This window comes from Protopterus annectens, chromosome 3.part1, assembly GCF_019279795.1.
Source record: "Protopterus annectens isolate FY-2018-M chromosome 3.part1, PAN1.0, whole genome shotgun sequence".
Lineage (NCBI taxonomy): Eukaryota > Metazoa > Chordata > Ceratodontiformes > Protopteridae > Protopterus > Protopterus annectens.
The window spans coordinates 51928606-51949220 of NC_056732.1; the positions used below are offsets into that span (position 1 = coordinate 51928606).

The following is a 20615-nucleotide window of genomic DNA, read 5'->3' on the forward strand; positions in this document are numbered from 1 at the left end:
TGTAGATGTTCGAGTGCTAATACAGCTGCAGTCCAGGTTTCCCTCCCTCCTTCCCCTCTTGGGACAGGCCTAACGGCTAACACCTCCTCATAGAACCTGATTGGGGTATTCTTTTATGGTGTATTTGCTTGCAACTACTGTTTTTTGATTATATTGCATTGCATTACTGCATAATTTTATGTATTGCCTTCCTTCTGGGGGCACCTGACATCTGGGGCAAGAAAAACTGAAGAAAATGGCGTCGGCTGGATCTTTTATACCCCTGTCGCACTGACGTCAGGGAGGAAGCGACGACAACTGACGCCGGACCTAGTCTTTGGAATTCGGCCGATCGAGGACCCGCGTGATGGCAGGAAAACCCATCTGTTATGACTGCAGCTGTATTAGCACTCGAACATCTACATTTATGGTAGGTAGAAAACTGTACTTTTGCCTCTCCTCAGAACTACTAATTGGACAAATTCTGCACGAGTACTTCCAACAGTCAAGCTTGGAAAGTGGATGCCCTGTTCTTTTCCTGGGAAAGCCTTTCGGTTTATGCCTTCCCCCTCTGCCTCTCCTCTCAAAGGTTCTGCAAAAGATCAAACAGGACAAGCCAATGACAATACTGATTGCATCAGACTGGCCACGCCAGCACTGGTACCCCCTCTTGCGCAGTATGACACTGCTGGAACCATGTCACCTGCCTCAGACCCCTTCCCTGCAGGCAGGCCAAATTCTGCACCCTCAGCTTCAAACCCTGAACCCTGCAGCCTGGCTAATTCCTTGAGATGTTCATCATGCAAACAGCTGCAGTCATAACAGATGGGTTTTCCTGCCGTCAGGCGGGTCCTTGGACGGCCGAATTCCAAAGTCTTGGTCCGGCGTCTGTTGTCGTCGCCTCCTCCCTGACGTCAGTGCGACAGGGGTATAAAGGAACCAGCCGACGCCATTTTCTTCAGTCTTTCTTGCCGCACGGTGCCCGAAGCAGAAGCAGTTCGCAAGTGCCGGTCGGCCAGCTCCTGAGATTACGAAAATTTGGAAACCGAAGTCTTCTTAAAAGCTAAGTACCCCGTTGGGGAAACTTTTCTTGCCTCAGACCAATGTCAGACAAAGTTAATAATTGTATTTCTTGTGGGAAGCAAATACCGCATAAGGATTTCCATTCCCTCTGTATACCTTGTTTAGGCCCAGACTACGACGTCTCGGTCTGTCGCTTTTGTGCTACATTCAACAAACGCACTATTAAGTGTCGGGCGGAGTTCGCCCAGCATTATTTTGGGAAAGCATTTAACTATACTATGTCGTCGGATACTCCGACTCCGGTTTTGTCTAAAAAACGCAAAGACAAGGACCGACACACGAGGTCTGCGGCCTCTACCGACACCACGCCAAAGCCGACTACATGTGGTCCGGTTCTCAGCGAGGCGCCTACGCAGCCCCTGACTACCGACGACACTTCTTTGACGGTGTCTCCTGTGCCCGAGGTTGCAGGCTCCTCGGCCCACACCCCGACTACAGATACCGAAGCCACTCTTGGCGTTGAAACTCAGAATGTTGACAGGTCCACCTCCACTCAAGGTGTCTTCAGACCTTCCTCTTCCTTCTCCATCAAGGCTTTCACAAAGTCTAAAGCAACCATGCACTCTAACAGACCAGCTACACAGGGCCCATCTCCAGGCCCCATGCCTAAGAAACAGATGCTTAAAATGGCTTAGGATTTAGTTACTCTTATCAGAGGTTCTCAGCCCACACCGGACAAAAGGCCCAGAGTGGAGGAAGATTCCCCCTCCTCTGATCAGGGCTCCATTATTTCAGAGCACTGTGATGAGCAGGAACATTCTTACTCCCCTTTTGAAGACTCTGATGCGGAGGAGTCCATCCCTTCTGTATCCCCCCCTGAGGATTACTCATTTGGGGAAACTTTGCATACCTCAAGGGAAGACTTCCACTGGGAAGGCCAGAATTATTCAGATTCCAAGAAAAGGCTCAGGGAATTTCTCTTGCTACCTCAGCACAGGCCTCTGGCTATACCTCCTGTCTTGGACATCCTAGATGATGTTTACTCGGAGGCCTGCCTTAACCCGGACTCTCTACCTCCAGCTCCAGTTAAGCCTGACAGGTACTACAGGGTTCCTGACTCGCACCAATTTCTATACAAAAGCCATGCTGCTGACCCAGAAACCATCTCACAGGGCCCCAAGGGAGTTAAGGCCTCCATTGCTAAAAATCCATTGCCTTCCGAGAGAGATTCCAGATCCTTAGAAAGGTGGGGAAAAAGGTATATACCTCGGCTACCTTATCCATGAGGGCCTTAAACTGTCAGTTTCATATGCTAAAATACCAACAGTTTTTGTTATCACACTTGAAAAGTAAAATGTCACAACCTGAACAACCAGACTTGAAGGAGTTGCAGGATTTAATGCATAGTGCAGAACAAGTGGGTAAGCATACCTTACAATGTGGTTTTGATGCTCTAGAGGCCTCATGTAGAGCTGCTGTTACAGGATCAGTCATACGTAGGCATGCCTGGCTCAAGGAACAAGCCTTGCCTGATCATGTCAAAGCTAAATTACTAGGCGCCCCTCTTCAAAAGGATGTACTATTTGGTGCTAATGCTGAGGAGGTATTAAGGAAAATGGAGGAAAAGGCTAAATCAATGCAAACTGTGAAAGAATTTCTACAGGTTCAACCCCCACGTTTTAGTAGAAATTGGCCTTCCAAAAACTGGTCCTTTCCTGCCACAGACAGATCCCAAAGAGGCAGATACAGGTGCCCGAGGGGCAGAGAACAATCAAAGGATCGTTTAGAGGCAGACAATGGCAAGCTCCTACACAAAGAGGTGGTGAGGACAACTCGCAATCTTTCAGAAAGCAAACCCAATGACTTTCCCCTTTGCATGCCAACCAGGTCTCAAATGGCAGCCCCCTTAGGAGGAAAGCTGGCATTATTTTCAAAAAATTGGCATATTGTCACAAAGGACAAATGGATCCTGGACATTATAAACAGAGGCTACAAATTCCATTTTCACACCCTTCCAAAAATGAGAGGCATGCCAAACCTGCCACACAATCAAAGGGCAGAGGCACAAAGGCAAATTACAGATCTCATAAACATGAAAGCTATTCAAGAGGTACCTACATCTAACAAGGTCAAGGTTTTTATTCCAGGCTATTTCTGGTGCCAAGGAAGGGAAAAGATTGGAGACCTATTTTGGATCTATCCATCCTAAACACATTTCTACTCGTACCAAAATTCAAGATGCTCACTCTACAGCAACTTCTTCCCATGCTGGGCAAGGAGTCTTGGCTGGTAACATTGGACCTCAAGGAGGCATACCTGCATGTCCCAATCAGACAAAATTGCAGAAGGTACCTCAGATTTCTTGCAGGTTCAACCCATTATCAATTCTCTGCATTGCCCTTTGGCTTATCTACTGCGCCCAGAGTATTCACGAAATGCCTGGCATCAGTAATTGCGTACTGCAAACTTCAAGGGATACAAATATACCCCTATTTGGACGACTGCCTGATCCAAGCGGACAGCAAGCACATTCTTCTGAAACATCTGGCCTATGTAATAATGTTATTGAACTCTCTGGGATACACAGTGAACAAAAAGAAATCAAGGCTAATACCCTCTCGGAAGATAATTTTCCTGGGTGCCAATTTGGACACAAACACCCAGATGGCCTACCTCACGCCAGAGAAACAGGGGCAACTAATTTAATACTTCAGAACACTAGCAAATTGCACCAGGCTGACTGCAAGGAAAATCCTGCAGGCTCTGGGATTCATGGCATCTTGCATCTTACTAATCCCATGTGCAAAGCTGCATATGAGGAAACTACAATGGTACCTGAAAAACATATGGTCTCAACACAGCCACAGTTTGGAAACAATAATACCACTAATTCCATGTCTGCAAAAGGAATTTCTGTGGTGGGCTCAAGCATGTCAAACAAACACAGGTCTTCCATTCAGCAAGCCTCAAGCAAATCAAGTCATCACAACAGACGCCTCGGACTACGCCTGGGGGGGCGCACATGACAGATCGGTGCATTCAGGGCAAATGGTCCCAAAAAGAAAAGCACCTTCACATCAATCAAAAAGAAATGCTAGCAGTAATAAATGCTATTATAGCTTTCAGGGACCTTCTATAACCAGGTCAACTATTGATAAGAACGGACAACACCACAGTTATGTGGTACATACAGGGAGGAACACATTCTTACCCCCTATGCAGACTGGCCATGTCACTTTGGAACATGGCCATGGACTTACAAATGGAACTACAAGCACAGTACTTGCCAGGCAAGGAAAACACGCTGGCAGACAACCTAAGCAGGAATATGACAGATCCACACGAATGGAAATTGCATCCAAAAGTTTTTACAGAAATAATCCAAGAATGGGGAAGGCCAGACATAGATCTTTTTGCCTCCCACAAAAATCATCAATTGACAAAATTCTGCTCAAGTATCTTCCATCCAAAGGCCTGGAGAGTGGACGCTCTCTCTTTCAGTTGGACATCAATGACAGTTTATGCCTTCCCACCTCTTCCTCTGCTGCCCAAAGTACTATTGAAGACCAGAGCAGACAGACCAAAGATGATTCTCATTGCTCCGGACTGGCCAAGGCAACACTGGTACCCACTCCTGAGGAGCCTGACGCATTCCCCACCATGGACCCTGCCTCTAATGCCTCCTCTTCTGACTCAGCACAGCTTCAAAACTCTTCACAGCCAGCTAAAAACACTCAGTCTAGCCAGATGGAAGATTCCTTAGCATCACAAGAGGCCCTACTCTCCAAGGAGGTGCAGGATGTCATTTTGGAGGCCAGAAGGCCATCAACTAGAAAAGCTTACTCCGCAAAATGGAAACGTTTTGTGTCTGGAATGAGAAAAAGGGCCAGGATCCTGGAAAAAGCTGAATTTACCTCGAATACAATATTTGGCTGAACTGCTAAGCAGTGGACTTTCTTTCTCCTCCATCAAAATCCATGCCTCAGCCATTTCTGCAGAATACAACACTGATCCACCTTTATTCTCTCACCCTCTCTTAAGACAGTTCTTCAGAGGGGCTAAGAATTTAAGACCTCCAAGGAAACAACCAATACCTGCTTGGGATCTTAATTTCATTCTGGAAAAACTGACCTTGCCTCCCTTTGAGCCAGCTGCCTCATCAGATTTGCAATATTTGTCCTGGAAAACAGCTTTTCTTCTGGCTATCACCTCAGCTCGTAGAGTTTCAGAACTACAGGCTGTCATGGCTGTCCAGCCTTTTATCATCTTCCATCAGGACAGAGTTTCCTTACGAACCAACCCGTCCTTTATGCCTAAAGTGGTATCCAGGGTAGCTTTAAATCAGGCCATACATTTACCTACTTTTTATCCTAATCCTCAAAACAAAGGGGAGAGATTACTACATTCCTTGGACATCCACAGACAACTGCGTTATTTGGACAGAACAAAGCCTTTCAGAAAATCAGAACAGCTCTTTGTGGCCTATGCGGTAGGAGCTCAAGGAAAGCCAATTTCCAAACAGACAATCTCAAAATGGATAGCCCACTGCATATGCTTTTGTTATTCCTTTCATGGCAAAACTGTACCTACAGGCATTAGAACTCATTCCACCAGGGCCACAGCCACCTCTGCAGCCTTCCTCAGAGGAGTTTCCTACCAAGGATATTTTGGAAGCAGCCACTTGGAGTTCTGTGCATACCTTCTCCAAGCACTACAACCTACCATTATACTCCAAATCTAGAGCAGGCTTTGCCACTGCAGTCTTGCAGGGCATTTTGGCTCCTCCTAGTTCCACCTAGTGCCTACCACCCCTTTCTTAGCTTTGGGATTCTACCCATCTGTTATGACTGCAGCTGTATGCACGATGAACATAGTACAGTTTTGTACCTTCCATAAATGTAGATGTTCGAGTGCTAATACAGCTGCAGTCCAGGTTTCTCTCCCTCCTTCCCCTCTTGGGACAGGCCTATAGGCTAACACATCCTCATAAAACCTGATTGGGGTATTCATTTTATGATGTATTTGCTTGCAACTACTGTATTTTGATTATATTGCACTGCATTGTTACACAAATTTATGTATTGCCTTCCTTCTGGGGGCACCTGACATCTGGGGCAAGAAAGACTGAAGAAAATGGCGTCGGCTGGTTCCTTTATACCCCTGTCGCACTGACGTCAGGGAGGAGGCGATGACAACCGATGCCGGACCTAGACTTTGGAATTTGGCCGACCGAGGACCCGCCTGACGGCAGGAGAACCCATCTGTTATGACTGCAGCTGTATTAGCACTCGAACATCTACATTTATGGTAGGTACAAAACTGTACTTTCTCCATTAGCATCCCTCAGTAAGCAGGTGCTAGATGTCATTCTGGAGGCAAGGAGGCCTAGTACTAGAAAATCCTATGCTGAAAAGTGGAAAAGATACTGTTCCTGGAGCCAGACTCAGGGGGATGGGCACAGTGGTGCCCAGCTTACCTCATATTCTTCAGTACTAAACAGAAAGACTGCAGGAAGGGTAGTGTAGTTAAAATGGGGGGAATGTTGTTCCAGAGCTTAGAGATGGCGCAGGAAAATAGAGCTTCCCTTGCTGAGTTTTTGGCTATAACCTGGAGAAGATTTTTATTGCTTGAGTGTAGTGATCTGGAAGAGTGGTAGATTTGGAGATGTGTTTGTAGGATGGGATTTTGAGAGGGTGGATTACAAGTTTGTGAGCAAAGGAGGGTTAATTTAGGTGTACAAGTTGTGGGAGCTCGAGCAAAGGAGGGTTGATTTAGGTGTACAAGTTGTGGGAGCTCAAGCCAGTCTAGGTCTGTAAGGGAGACACTGTGGTTGCTGTGGTAGGGGGCACCAGTGGCAAATTTTGCAATTTTTATTGTAGCCGGCTTCGAGTTTGCTCAAGTCTGTCTAAGGTTTGTAAGTATGTGCGATGCATAGAGTAGGGTGGAGATTAGTTGGGAATTGGCAATAGAGATTCTAGCTGGTTTGGTGAGGTATTGGCAGTTTCTATATAAAGCACCACGTTTGTGAGCTTTTTTTATTAGAGATTTGTGGGTGCCAAATTTAAGTTTCTTGTCAATCTCTACAACAAGTAGTTTTGTGTGGACTGATGAAGAGATGGAGGTATTGTCTTTGGCAATTATATTGAAGTGAGGGGTGTTGGGGTTTATTTGGATGGTTGGAAGATGAGGAGTTTGGTCTTATTTAGATTGAGAAGGAGCTGAGCATTGGAAAGCCAGCTTTCAACAGATGAAAATGATTCTTGTGTAATCTGTTGGAGTTCTGTTAAGAGTTGGGGCTGAACAGATGAGGGTGGAGTTGTCTGCGTACTGAATGAGGAAGGCATGTTTGGTGACTGTGTGCAGGTTGCTGTTGAAAAGAGAAGGGGGCCAAGGATGGAACCTTGGGGAACACTGAGAGTGACAAGGAGGCTGTAGATTGTTTTCCCAGACAACTGATTGCTGGTGGCCGTGTAGATATCTGTGGAACCAGTTGGTGGCTGGTTTGGAGAAAGAAAGGTTAGAGAGAGCAGAGAGTAGTAGTGCGTGTGATACAACGTCAAAGGCCTTAGATTGATCCAGAAATACAGCAAAAGAGAAGAGGCCTTTGTTTTTGTGCTAGAGGACAGTGTTAGTAAAAGAGTGCAGAGCAGCAGTAGTGCCGTGATATGACTTGAAGCCATGTTTCGTATTGGAGAGGAGATTATTGGTAAGGAGGTAATTGGAGACCTGTGAGTTGATACATTTTTCAAGTATCTTGCAGAGAGGGGAGAGGATGGCAGTGGGGCGAAAGTTGGAGAGGGGCCACCTTTGTGGAGGGGAATGATATGGGATATTTTCAGTAGCGTGGGTGTATAAGAATCAGATATGGAGCGGTTGATTAAGATGGAAATAGGATAAGTTAGGACATCAGCTGCTATTTTTAGGTATTCTGCGGGCAGGTTGCCAGCTGCCAGTCTTGTGGGTTTAAGTTTCGTCAGGAGTGTTTTTATGTAGGAGGTTGTTACTGTAGCGAAGGAGAAAGCAATAAGGGGTGGATTAATGTTGGGTGTGGGGATAGTTGATGTAGGGAAGTGTTTATTGGTTAGGGATAGTATGGTTTCTGTGAAATGTTTGTTGGAGTCTGCTATCCATCAGGAGGAGGGAGGGATAGATGGCAGGGGGGTGGTGTCTGCGTTCCCTGGGCAGAGTATAGAGTTAATTGTGGACCAGAATTGCTTAGGGTTGTTTTGGGAAGAATTTAGGGAAGTTTGATAGTAAAGGGCTTTGTCTGTTTTTACCTGCTTTTTGACCTTGTTACATAGTTAAAGGAAGAATTGCCAGTCTGAGGTTTTTTAGTTGTGCGCCAGCGTTCCCATGCTTTATCCCTGGGTTTCATTAGGCCTCAAGTTTTTTTTTGTATCCAGGGGGAGCTCTTAGTTCTGATTTTGGTATTTCTTAGGGGGGCATGGGTGTTTAGGATGTTGAAGGTGCTGTTAAAGAAGTGGTACTTTAGCGGTAACCAGTTAATTTTCTGAAGGGAGGAGGTGAAGGAATGGGGGTTGAAAATAGCTTTGTTATGAATTGGTCTGTGGGTAATGGGCTTATTATAATTTGTGATGTCTTGGTAGGAAGTTTGGGGAATGGTCGCTGAGGCAGTCAGGTAGACAGCCTGCCAGGTAAAGGTGAGGGTCTTTAACTAATATCCAGTCAAGAATGGTGTGATTATTAGGGTTTCTATTGATCCGGGTGGGAGATTGTATTAGCTGTGAGAAACCATGGAGATTTAGGTGGAGGGGCTGGGTGGTTGCTATTGCAGGATAGCCAGTTGATGTTGGTCACCAAGGATGACAGTTTTTTGGGGTAGGGAGCGATTGACCCAGCTCAGTAGGTTTTCAAGGGGGGACGTATTTTGGCCTGGTGGGGAATAGCACCCTATAATGTTAATTGCATTTCTTTGGGTTTATTTTGAGAGTGGCATAAAGGATTTCTTCCTTGTCAAACTGGGGAGCTGGTTTTCTAAGATTTTGGATATTAAGGTGGTGGTTATACAGCAGTGCCACACAACCTCCTTTTCTGGATAGTCTGTCCTGGCGAAGGATGTTATATCCAGGTGGGAGTATTTCCTTACGTTTGATGTGAGGTTTGAGCCAGGTTTCAGTTAGGATGAGAATGTCTGGGGAGTACAAGTCTAGTTCTGTCTTCATCGGATAAAACAAGTCAGAAAATCTGATCACCTTTTTATTGGCTACTCAAAAGCTAGACTTTGCAGAGCTGTTATGAAAGTTGCACTGTTCAGAGTCTGTCATTGTTTTGTCCATGCTAAGGTGGGTTTAAAGTTACAGTCCAAACTGAAGGCCCTTTCAGCTATGGCAGTAGCTACCTCAACAGCCTTTTCTAAAAGGCTACCCATTGATGACGTTTGTACAGCAACAAGGTGGTCTGCTTGCATAAGTTTTTTTCTCATTATAGACTGGATTTACAATCCAGATCTCGTTCCTCTTTCGGCTCCACCATTCTCAGGAATGTCCTTTCTTTCTACCACCCGGAAAGGCAGCTTGGGAATTTGTCCCATCTGTTAAATTGTATAAAAATAGCCAACATTGAATATGAAAGTTATGTAGTAACATGGCTCTATCATTATGGTATGTTGTTTCATCTGGTTCAGTCTCCCCTCTCACTAGCCTCATGCCAGTTTGGTATATTTTTTAGATAGCTGTTGTCTTGGATTTAAGGTTTCTGCTGTTTTATTCATAAGTAAGTCTGAATACTTTGCAGGGCAAACTTGATCTCCGATATTAGATTGGAGTGCAGGGAATTATGGGTAGGGGAGGAGTCAGAACCGTGGAACTTCAAATTTGGTATTGGGGTCAGATCTAGCCTGATCAGGCATCCTGTATGTTGAACCAGACAAAAAATAAAGAATATGGATCCATCGTTTTAGTAAGTACATAACTTTAATTTTTAGATGGAATATGAATACATGCCAGTGTGATCCACTTCTCTTGCCTGTAGCCCCTTGCTACCACAAAACTACCATTATCTTTTTTCTCTCTTCAATTACTTTTGGAGCTCCTCTACACTCTCTCTGTGTACGTACTCCACTTTTCCTTTGTCATTGATTCTCTGCGGAATAGCCATCTTGAAATCCTTTCTTCATCAAATTCACATACTTGGTTCTTTCCAAATGTGTCTCCTGTAGTAGAATTACTATTTGCAGTCTGCATTTCTTGATGTTATTCAGTACGGTTTCCTTTTTGTCTGTACCTGTGAAGACCATTCACATTCCAAGATAATATGGAAAGTGTTGCCATCATGGTAAAAAGGTTATTATTTCCCACCTTTTATATATGGCAGTTTTTTAGATGTCTATTTCCAGGTTTTATGAGGCATGCAACCACTAATGTTTGGCAGGTTGATCTTTTATAAAGTTGTTTCTTGTCTTTTGTTTAACCTATATCACATTTTGCAAGACTTTGTTTTAATGAAAATTCTCAAAAAAACTCACCTTCATAATCTACTGACTTAAGGTAAACACACAAAAATCCATACATCTTCAAATAATGTTTAGTGCTGTTAATATGAACAGTTGCCCCAAATAGACTGCTGCACACACGAGCATTATCTGACCTAAAGTTAAGGTTATCTTTGCTAAGATGCATGTTACTGCCTGTGCTCCTGCTTACTTGCTGTCTGTTTTATGTTTATTCCCCTCCCACATATGAAAAACAACTTGCATGCTTTCAGAAAACATTAAGTTTAGCTTCAAGGAAACCATTGTTTTGACTTCTTATTGCCCAATAATCAGCTTTTCTTGATGAAAACATAATAAAAAATGTAGGGGTTACCTTAATTTGATCGACAGCTCACTTGACTGAAACTCATTTCCCCGACAAGTAGTACTTGCAGTGCATTGTAAGGCAAGTAAATGGGATATGTCCTTGTTCCCAATGAGTGCAACCCTGGAGTTAGAATGTATATAGTTGGGGGGTGTGGGGGGCATAGCCCCCCACCTAGTTTGATTCTATATTTTCTGCTTTTTGTTTTTATTGTTCAGTAAACCAAACTAGATGGGGGGCTACACCCCCCACACCCCACAACTATATATTCTAACTCCAGGGTCGCACTACAGTGGGGAAAATTACATAGGTTCATACTAGGCTTATCTGCCGTAGGGCATTTATAAGCCTAGCCCGAGTGTGTTTGGCTTTTGCCACCCATTTTAAATTAATTTTGCTATGCCCCTTTTCGAGGTTAATATACTGTGCCTCTGTCTAACAGTGACACAGAAGTGATACCCGGGGTAAACCTACGATCTCCCATCCACTCATCAAGATTCCTCTTGAAGATAGTCAGTGAGGGACTCTGCCTAACCTGGACTGGAATTTTATTCCAAAGTGAAGGGAGCCTCTGGGTTATTAATCTGTCCCTCCAGCATGTCCTATTTATTTCAATGCTGAGGTTCAAGTCTTTTGAGCGCATAGCTCGATGGGATTTGGATTTTCTGAGGTGCAGCATGTCCATTAATTCCTGGTTGGACATGGCTTTGTACGTCAGGCTTTGTACGTCAGGCACAGATCGCCTCTGAGCAGGCGGTATGCCACTGAGTAGAGCTGGAGTTTCTTTAACCGGGCAGCATATGGCATCTGTTTGAGCCCTTTGATCCTCTTGGTGAGGTAATTTTGGGGTCTTTCCAGTTGCTGCAGGTGTCTGGCAAGGTACATCCCAAAAGGAGCATTGTACTCAATTATGGGCCTGATGAGGGATGAGTAAAGAGGCACGATGACCTCCCCTGATCTAGATGTGAATCCCTTCATGATTAGGTGGGCTATATAAAATATTTTTCTAGCCACTTTGGCCACGTGGTTGTCAAATGAGAGATTGCTATCAACTTGGGTCCCCAGGTCCCTAATTACTTCTTCTGTACTTAATGGATTACCACCTATGTGGTAATTTGTGGGCACTTTGTTTTTGCCAAAGGGGATGACTATACACTTTTTGGCGTTTAGCTTGAGGCCATGGCTCTGGCACCAGTTGTCTGTTTCTATGAGGCCCTTTTGGAGGATGCTTGTGTCAGCTGGAGAGTCGATTATGGCGCCCAGTTTGCAGTCATCTGCAAACTTGGTCAGCCACAGTCCTTCCGTGTTGGCCTGTACCTCCGAGAAATATATACCGAAGAAGAGAGGTCCCAGGACTGAGCCTTGTGGGACGCCACTTGTAACTGGTTTGGAGTCTGACATGGCTCCAGCAATTCTAACCATGTGGGTTCTGTCCTTGAGCCAGTTTGCAACCCATCTAGTGACATAGGGGTTTATATTTAAGCTGGTGAGCTTATCTATAATGCCCGAGTGGGGTATTGTATCGAAGGCTTTTGCGAGGTCCAGGTAGGCTGTGTCGACCACCTTCCCCTCATCAGTGGCCTTGGTGACTGTTTCAAAGAAATCGACCAGGTTTAAGAGGCAGGATCTGCCCTTAACAAAGCCGAACTGGGCAGGATCCAGTGTCTGTAGGTCCCCAATATCTTTATTTATGAGGTCCATGATGATCCTTTCCATAGCTTTGCAGAGCAAACTAGTCAGGCTTATGGGGCGATAGTTTCCAGGATCCGTTGAGGCACCACCTTTGTGGTGAGGGATCACTGTAGCTGTACGCCACTCTTTGGGTACATATCCTGTAGTAAGGCTGAGATTGAACAGTAGTTTTATGTTTGGGTTTAGCACTTCTTGGAGTTAATGTAGGACGCAGCACGGGACACTGTCTGGTCCCATTGATGCTGTGTTTTCTGCTTTGGAGAGAGCGGCTCTTACCTGAGCATCTGAGATGTCAGGGGGGCAGCACTCTGCTGGGATAGATATTTGCCCTTTTGGTGGGGAGGGGGGGGGAGAAGTTTGCGCTGAACCTGTCAGCTAGGATGTTGGCAATGTCTGTGGGTTTGGTGTATTTTTTGTCATTTTGGACTAATTCTGAGCATATCTGGGAATTCCCACCCAGATTCCTAACATAACTAAAGAAAGCCTTGTGATTATCCTTAATGTCCTGTGCAATTATTCTCTCGAAGCTGACTTTAGACGATTTTATGAGTGCCCGTAGTTTTTTGCTAATACTGATCAGAGATGCCTTCCCTTTTTGGGATTTTGCTCTATCATGTAGTAGCTTCCTCCTTCTATTGTATAGTTTGTTTATGGCTGGGGTCCACCAGACAGGATGTCTGCCTTTGGAGGATTGGGTCTTGGTTTTATTTGGGATTGCATGATCCATGCATTCCTGAAGGTGTTCATAAAATGCGTTTATAAAGGATTCTGCGGTCTGGGCCGTATTTTCCACAGGCCTGGGGCCTTTGAAGGATTCCACCTCGGTTTTGAGGAGTGTGAAATTTGCTTTAGAGAAGTTTTTCACTGTGGTTTTCTGGGCAGGGGGTGGGGTCGGGATGTGAATATCCAGTGAGATTAGTTTATGGTCTGATCTTACCAGTGAGGGATACACTTCTGGTCTGGAGCGGAGTCCCCATGTTGGTGATGATCAGGTCCAGTATGTTTTCCCCTCTTGTGGGAGTGGTAACAAGTTGTTCCATAGCATTTGAGTGTATAAATTCTAGGAACCTTTGGGCTAGGGTGTTGGAGCTAGAGTAATGCTCCCAGTCTATGTTTGGGTAGTTGAAGTCGCCCAATATAATGGTGTTTGGAGACACCTTCATATTTTCCAGTGTTCTCAAGAAGGCCGAGTGGGGTTCCTGGGTTTGGGAGGGTGGTCTGTAGCAGGCTATAAACTGGAAGGCAGTTTTACCCACTGTTAGTTGCACATGGATAGTGTCTGATGCTTCGTGCTGTGCCACCAACCTAGAAGTGTGGGTATCTTTGACGAATATTGATACTCCCCCTCCTTTTGTGGTTCGGTCCAAGTTTTGGGGCCGAAAAGCTTGGTATGAGGTATAATCTGGTAGTGCTGGGGTGCTCTCGGGAGCCTTGAACCAGGTTTCTGTTACTGCACAGATATCGATGTTCTCCATGCTAAGGAGAGTTTTGAGTACGTGCATCTTGAGGTTTAGACTTCTGGCGTTGAGTAGCATTACTCTTAGTTTCTTATCCGTTGTGATACCTATGGAGGTGGGTTTGTCTTTTGAGCCTTGCCTAAAAAAGGCACTATGGGGGTGGCAAGAGCCTTTGCATATATCCGAAAGCCCAGGGTTGACAAGGTGCAAACCATCCCTAGCGAAGCATCGTGGCTTGTCGAGCATGTCATCCCAGGCTGACAGGCATTGAATCCCCTTTGAATGACACCAATACTTAAGCCAATTGTTGAAATTGATCATCTTGTCTTCATATTGTGGCATCATTCTTGGTGAGGGTAAGATGCTTCTCAAGGTCAGGGTCATACCGGCCTGGGCTACATGCTCAGAGAGCTCTTCTGTCTCTTTTCATGTAGTCCAGGGAGGTACGTCTCAGGTCATTCACACCAGCATGGACAATGACTGAGTCATATTTGTACTTGCCTTGGAGTGACCTGAGTGATTTTGTTATGTGGCGGTTCCTAGTGCCCGACAGGCAGCTCACCGTGACCTTCTCCTTGTTCAGCCTGGTGAGCGGGACGTCAGTGTGCCTGACAATAGAGTCACCTATTACAAGTGTATCAGGTGTATCCTATCCAATTTACTTGCCTTGTAGTGCACTGCAAGTACTACTTGTCAGGGAAATTAGTTTTAGGGGAAATGAGTTTGTCAAATGAGCTGTCTATGAAATGAAGGTAACCCAAAATATAGCCATCAGTTTCAGGCTTCTAAAGTCATGCTCAACACTTTATTGCTAAAGAAAGCTTTTTATTGCATCCAGTATTCTCTTTTGTATTTTTTTTCCACTTAAAACTTGTTAGATTAAGCCAAGGATCTTCATGTAGACATTCACGTGCACAGAAGTAAGCGAAAACACATCATCTCTACATATATTATAATTTGTATACTTTTACACCCCATCCCCCACCTCCACAACCCAAGGTTACAGCCTGTTAACTTAAACATGCTTTGGCCAGCCACTTTCCCCTCTTTTTGAATTGCAAGAAAGAAAAAAGGCTTCTGTTTACTTCAGTATATTTATTACATACAACAGTATCAGAAAATGTTTTACTATATAACATATAATTTAGATCACAAAAGATTACCCAATTTGCATCATCCCACTACCCCAGAAAACCACTCCTTCCAGCCTTGCAGACCAGTTGCTCTGACATTCATGGTTATGAAATATTTTGAGCGGCTGATCAAAAAGCATTTTTCATCATGCCTACTTCCTTAATTTGACCCTCTGCAGTTTGTGTACAGACCTAACTGAGCCATGGCTGATGCCATCTCAGTAGCACTACACATCTCCCTTGAGCATTTAGAGGGCAAAGACAACTTTGTGAGGATGCTGTTCATAGACTTCAGCTGTGCATTTAATATGGTGGTACCAATGCAGCTGATAGAAAAAATGGCACAATTAGGAATCTGTAAACATCTCTGTAACTGGATCCTGGACTTCCTGATTGAGACCACAGGGGATGTATTTAGGTAAGAACACATCAAAGTGCATCACGATTAACACCGGGGTTCCACATGGATGTGTTCTCAGCCCACTGTTATACACCACCCTGACCCACAACTGCTATGCTGAGCACAAGTGCAACCATGCCATCAAGTTTGCTGATGACACCACAGTCATGGGGCTCATCACAAAGGAAGATGAAAGGGTATACATAGAGGAGGTGGCATTTCTGATCGGTTGATGTGAGGGGAACAACCTTGACCTGAATGTAAATGTGACACTGCCAGCCCAGCTATCTGGAATTTTGTAAATAATTCTATGTCATTTGTGAATGTTGATGTGATTTATACAGAACTGTATGTTATGTACTGAGCTTCAAGAATGTAACCACAGCGTTCCCTGATGGAACATAAAAGACAAACTTACAAAACTTAAAGAAAGTAAGTTAAAATTAAGTGCTTTATGATGTGCTGTAAAAGTTAGTTACTGCAGCAAGGAGACAGAATGTCTAGAGCTAGAAGTTTTTTTTTCTATTGTCTTTGAGAGATGTGATTACTAAGTTTGAAAATGTAAAGTGTTTAATTGCTATACGACTTCCTTGTAGCTACACAGTTCTGAGCAAACTTCTGAGAAGTATGTATTTTTGACCCAGAGGTTTTAAGTTCTTGGTTTCTGTTTTAGCCTGGGAACTGAATTCAGGTGACAAAAAGTGTTGGTCATCCAAGCTGACCCAGCAGTAATGTTTGATATTGATTTAGGAGCTCTCTCAGAGGTAGCCTGGCATTTTGTATTTTGTCTTTGACCTGAAAACATCCATCACCAGCACTTCTGCCTGCATGTTGTCTGTAAGTAAGACTTAGGGCATAATATCTCTTTTAGAGATAGGAATATAGTAAAGAATAGTTTGCATGTTTTCTGTAATTATTTGAGACTGTCCTGCAGTGTTGTTTTAAAAATATTTCCTGTGATTCTGAACTCTGAAGTAACTGTGTTGATTGAGTATTGTCTTGCTTTTTTATTATATATTATTAAATATATTAAACCCATCTTTGTGGCTGATATTTGTGAGATGCATTTAAGCTTGTGGAGTACTTGCATATGTATTTGGTGACACTGTACAGGCCACTCCAGTAGCCTTGCTTGGTCAACAACTACCTTTTTGATTTATAGTAACATTACACAGTAGGATTTGGCACCCTTTGTAAGGGCCTTATAGTGGCTGATAAGTAGGGGTTGGTGGTAGTGATAACTACCTTGTAGTCTGGGTAGAAAGGGGCATAGCTAGTAAACCTGTGCCAGCCTTTCCCAGGAGTGTGTGTGTGTTTGTATATAAATAAAATCTCAGTGTGCATGTCAGCTACTTGAGCAGGGACACGAAGCGCTGTTTGGACAGAGAAGGTGCTGGAGGTCTTGGCTTGACCCCTCAGCTGAGATGAAAGATTGAGAAACCAGCCCCAGACTGACTCTTATCTCTGTGTACTCTTAAGGGAAATTGCACTTTACTGTGTGTGTATTTGTCATCGTCCCATTGCGTTAGTCCCTCACCGTTAGTGGTGAGGATTGAGGCTCCTTGATTACTGGGCCAGTACAGGGGCATCAGTAAGCAAAGACCAAAGAGATTGTCATAAACTTAAGCAAACTAAAACACCTAGTGCTCCTTCTCAATGGTGAGAGTGGGGAGGGTATGAAATTCCTGGGTGTACAGATATTAGAAGATCTCTCATGGTCGGGGAAACACCAGCCAACTGGTCAAGAAAACACAACAACACCTCCACTTTTAAGAAAGCTGAAAAAAGCTAAGCTTCCTCCTCATATTTTCTCCACCTTCTGGAGAGGTGCAATAGAATGCATACTCGCCTACGACTTCACTGTGTGGTTTGGAAGCTTCGCAGTTACAGAAAGTAAGGCACTGCAAAGAGTGGTGAGGGTTGCAGAGAAGGTAACCGGTTCCAGTCATCCATCGATACAACAATTTTATTCTGCAAGGGGCATCTGCAAGGCCACCAAAATGCAGGACACCCGCATCCTGCACTTGAACTATTTAAGCATCTGGCATCGGGTAGGAGATAGCACAGCATCAGCTGCAGGACTACAAGATTCAATGACCATTTCTACCCTAGTGTGATTAGACTTCTGAACTGGGACACTTGTCCCAGGGATCTGGACACATGAGTCAGTTTTTATTTGTGTGCAATATATACTTGTATATATTCCAAGTAAGTCCAGTATTTATTTATTATATCCATAGTCAGTACTTAACTCAAGTGCAATATTAGCCAAGTAACTTGGACATTGTTCAGTGTGTAGAATGTTTTGTATTACTTGAAATAGGGTAGTTTAACTCTGGGGAGGGTATTCTTTTTGTATACGAGTGTTGGCAAATGTGTCTGGTCTTTCTTTCATGTATTGGGAGTAGTATTGCATTTGTTAGTTATGTTTATTTCTCTATATGTGTTGTTTCACTTTTCTTTGTAATCTCAAGAATTGAGCTGATGCACGAAATTTCATTTAGGCAACTTGTTTAGTTCTAAATGACGATAAAGTTTATTTTGATGTTGACTTTATTTAGATGTACTGATAACAGGCATTGTTCTTAAAGTGGAGGTTTATGTCCTTGGAGTAGATATTAGTTGAGCTGTTTAAATTAAGGTTAAGTAGGGCAAACAGTACAGTGTCTTTCAAAGTGAAATGCCATGTGAAGGTTGTCTCTGGGGAGCTTGGAAAAGACTGAGGCAGAGAGTAGTGATTTTTAGACTATCACGATAGCTTAGATGACTTAAACCACTTTTTCTAATTAAGAAGTCTTTGGAACATTTCAGGTTGTACAAGGTGCTTAGGCTCATTGAAGAGATGCATTCTTTGGAAATAGATCTAATGAGAGGGGGGAATAAAAGGAGACTAGAATATCTTTGGACCCATGAGTGATGCCAGTACTGAAAAGCTGTGCATGGCAGAAGGTCTTTCTGGACACAGCTGAGATGATGTGAGTACCCAGGTCTTTTAATAATGGGGACATTTAAGAGGAAGATTCGTGGTATAAGAAGATAGGGTGGTGGTCTTACAGATAGTAACTTTTACACTTGGCATTTTTTGGGGTTGAGGGGTGTCCATGATTGGTACACACTATGTAAGTATGGTCTAGCCTTGCTGTGTAATGTGGGTACCCTATGGAGAGTGGTCTAGACCTTGCTGTGAAAAGCGGGTACCTTATGGAAAGTGGTCTGGGCCTTGCTGTGTAATGCAGGTACCTTATGGAGAGTGGTCTGGGCCTTGCTGTGTAATGTGGGTACCTCATGGAGAGTGGTCTGGGCCTTGCTGTGTAATGTAGGTACCTCATGGAGATTGGTCTAGTCCTTGCTGTGTAATGTGGGTACCTCGTGGAGCGTTGTCAGCAACAAGAACATGATGCAGCTCAGTCATCCACAGACTTGGTTATCCGTAGAACTTGAATGCTAAATACTGAATAGGAGGGGACCAATGACTGAACCTTGTGGGACCCTTGTGGTAGCATTTCTGTGATTAGAGCTGATGTTCTCTTATTGGACTGTTAGTGTTCGATCTGTAAGTCAGTTGTCTGTGCAATGGACAGCATAACGGGTAAGAATGAGATTAGAAAAGCTTGCTTGTGATGCCTGCATGAGGAATAGTATTAAAATCTGAGAAGGGTCAGGGTGGGCAGTATGAACCATTTGTTTCTCATGCAAAGCTCCTGTGAGCTTGTCAAAAAAGTCAACGAACTTGAGTAGGCATGAAATGCCTTTAATATATCCACATTGGTTGGGATCAAGGGTCTGAAGGTCATGTGAAATGCATTTAATAAGGGTAGTCCATCAGGGGTGTAGAGACATCTAATGTTTGCTTCAGAAATAAGTCTTCTGTGGTTATTTGTGCTGTGGTCACATAGTCATCAGACCACACCATCTCCAGGTGTTGTTGCTTGGACTGGGACTGTGGGATTTGGACATCCTTATGCACTTTAGGCAATTTTGTGTTTAAAAAAATGCCCGCAAGTTCTACCTTTTGTCCCTTCTCTAGTTACAGACTCTCGTGAGGTATTATGGTGCTACATGAAATGTTTCCCACATGTAATCTTACTGAGAAAGGCTCCTTTTGTGCAATATGGTGGTGGAGTACTCTGCAATAAGTACTACTTTGCCCTTTCTCTGTGGTTAGAAAACGTCCTCTTTCAACTGCTGCAGGGTTTTCTGTAATTTTGTCGGATATAAAATTTTTTTTTGGGTGGGGACAAGGCTAGCCCAGTGTATGAAGAGTCATGAAGCATATGAGCCCTTGAGTGCAAAAGTAGATGAGAAAAATAACTGAGCTGTAGATTGCAGGAGAGGGAATCTCTGAACTTATCCCATTTTGGAGAGCTTCTTAACAGATCAACAAAAACAGTGAGTTACATACCTGCTTTCTTAAGCTTGTATGATTAGAATTCAAAGGCTGTTTTACATGCATTCTGCTAATATGTTTTGTTCTACACTTTGTTTTGTAGAACCAATGGTGAGAGCAGAGCTAATGGAACAGGTACCTCATATTGCAGTGTTCTGTCAAGAGAACAGGCCTTCTATTCCGTATGCCTTCTCCAAGTATTTACTGCCCATTGTGGTTCGGTATCTTGCAGACCAGAATAATCAGGTGAGAATGTGTAGATACCATATTGCATCTTTGAGGGGTGGAATAGATATATTGTATCTACTGTTCAGTGCGTTTAATGTCTGCAAATGCAGTGCAACATGTAAAGTGTTCACGCTTCTTTACCCAAGTTGTATATTTTCAATATTTTTTTAACTCCCCAATTGTCTTGCTGTTTGATTAGTTTGGAAATCTGATAAAGACAAGATGGTGTTCATTGGCTGTCTAGCCTTTCCTAGTTTTGCTGTGTTCCATTTGATGTTCTTCATAGTATACTGATTTTTAATGTTTTAATTTGTGTTTTGTTTTGGCTTGTTTTTTGGTCTCTTCCTTTTTACTTAATTTGTTACCATTAAGCTCTGGATCCTATCTTACTTGCTGTTTTTACCACCCTCCCCCATCTACTTGGAATAGCCCAGTTTTTCTTCCACTTGCACACAGATGACCCATTCCTTATTTCTGCAAAGGGGATTTAGCCCCCAAACC

General features: G+C 43.8%; 2 protein-coding genes across 8 annotated transcripts in view; one reads left to right on the forward strand and one right to left on the reverse strand.

Annotated features, from left to right (window-relative positions):
- Positions 1 to 20615, reverse strand: part of RAD54B (RAD54 homolog B) — a 1676581-nt gene that overhangs the window by 1581936 nt on the left and 74030 nt on the right. The gene's annotated exons all lie outside the window — the stretch shown is intronic.
- Positions 1 to 20615, forward strand: part of PPP4R1 (protein phosphatase 4 regulatory subunit 1) — a 1686542-nt gene that overhangs the window by 460410 nt on the left and 1205517 nt on the right. For all 5 annotated transcript variants that reach the window (XM_044066551.1, XM_044066553.1, XM_044066554.1 and 2 more), the window contains one exon: positions 19990 to 20132. In XM_044066551.1, the coding sequence (XP_043922486.1) occupies positions 19990 to 20132 (143 nt within the window). The remainder of the gene's footprint in view (positions 1 to 19989; positions 20133 to 20615) is intronic.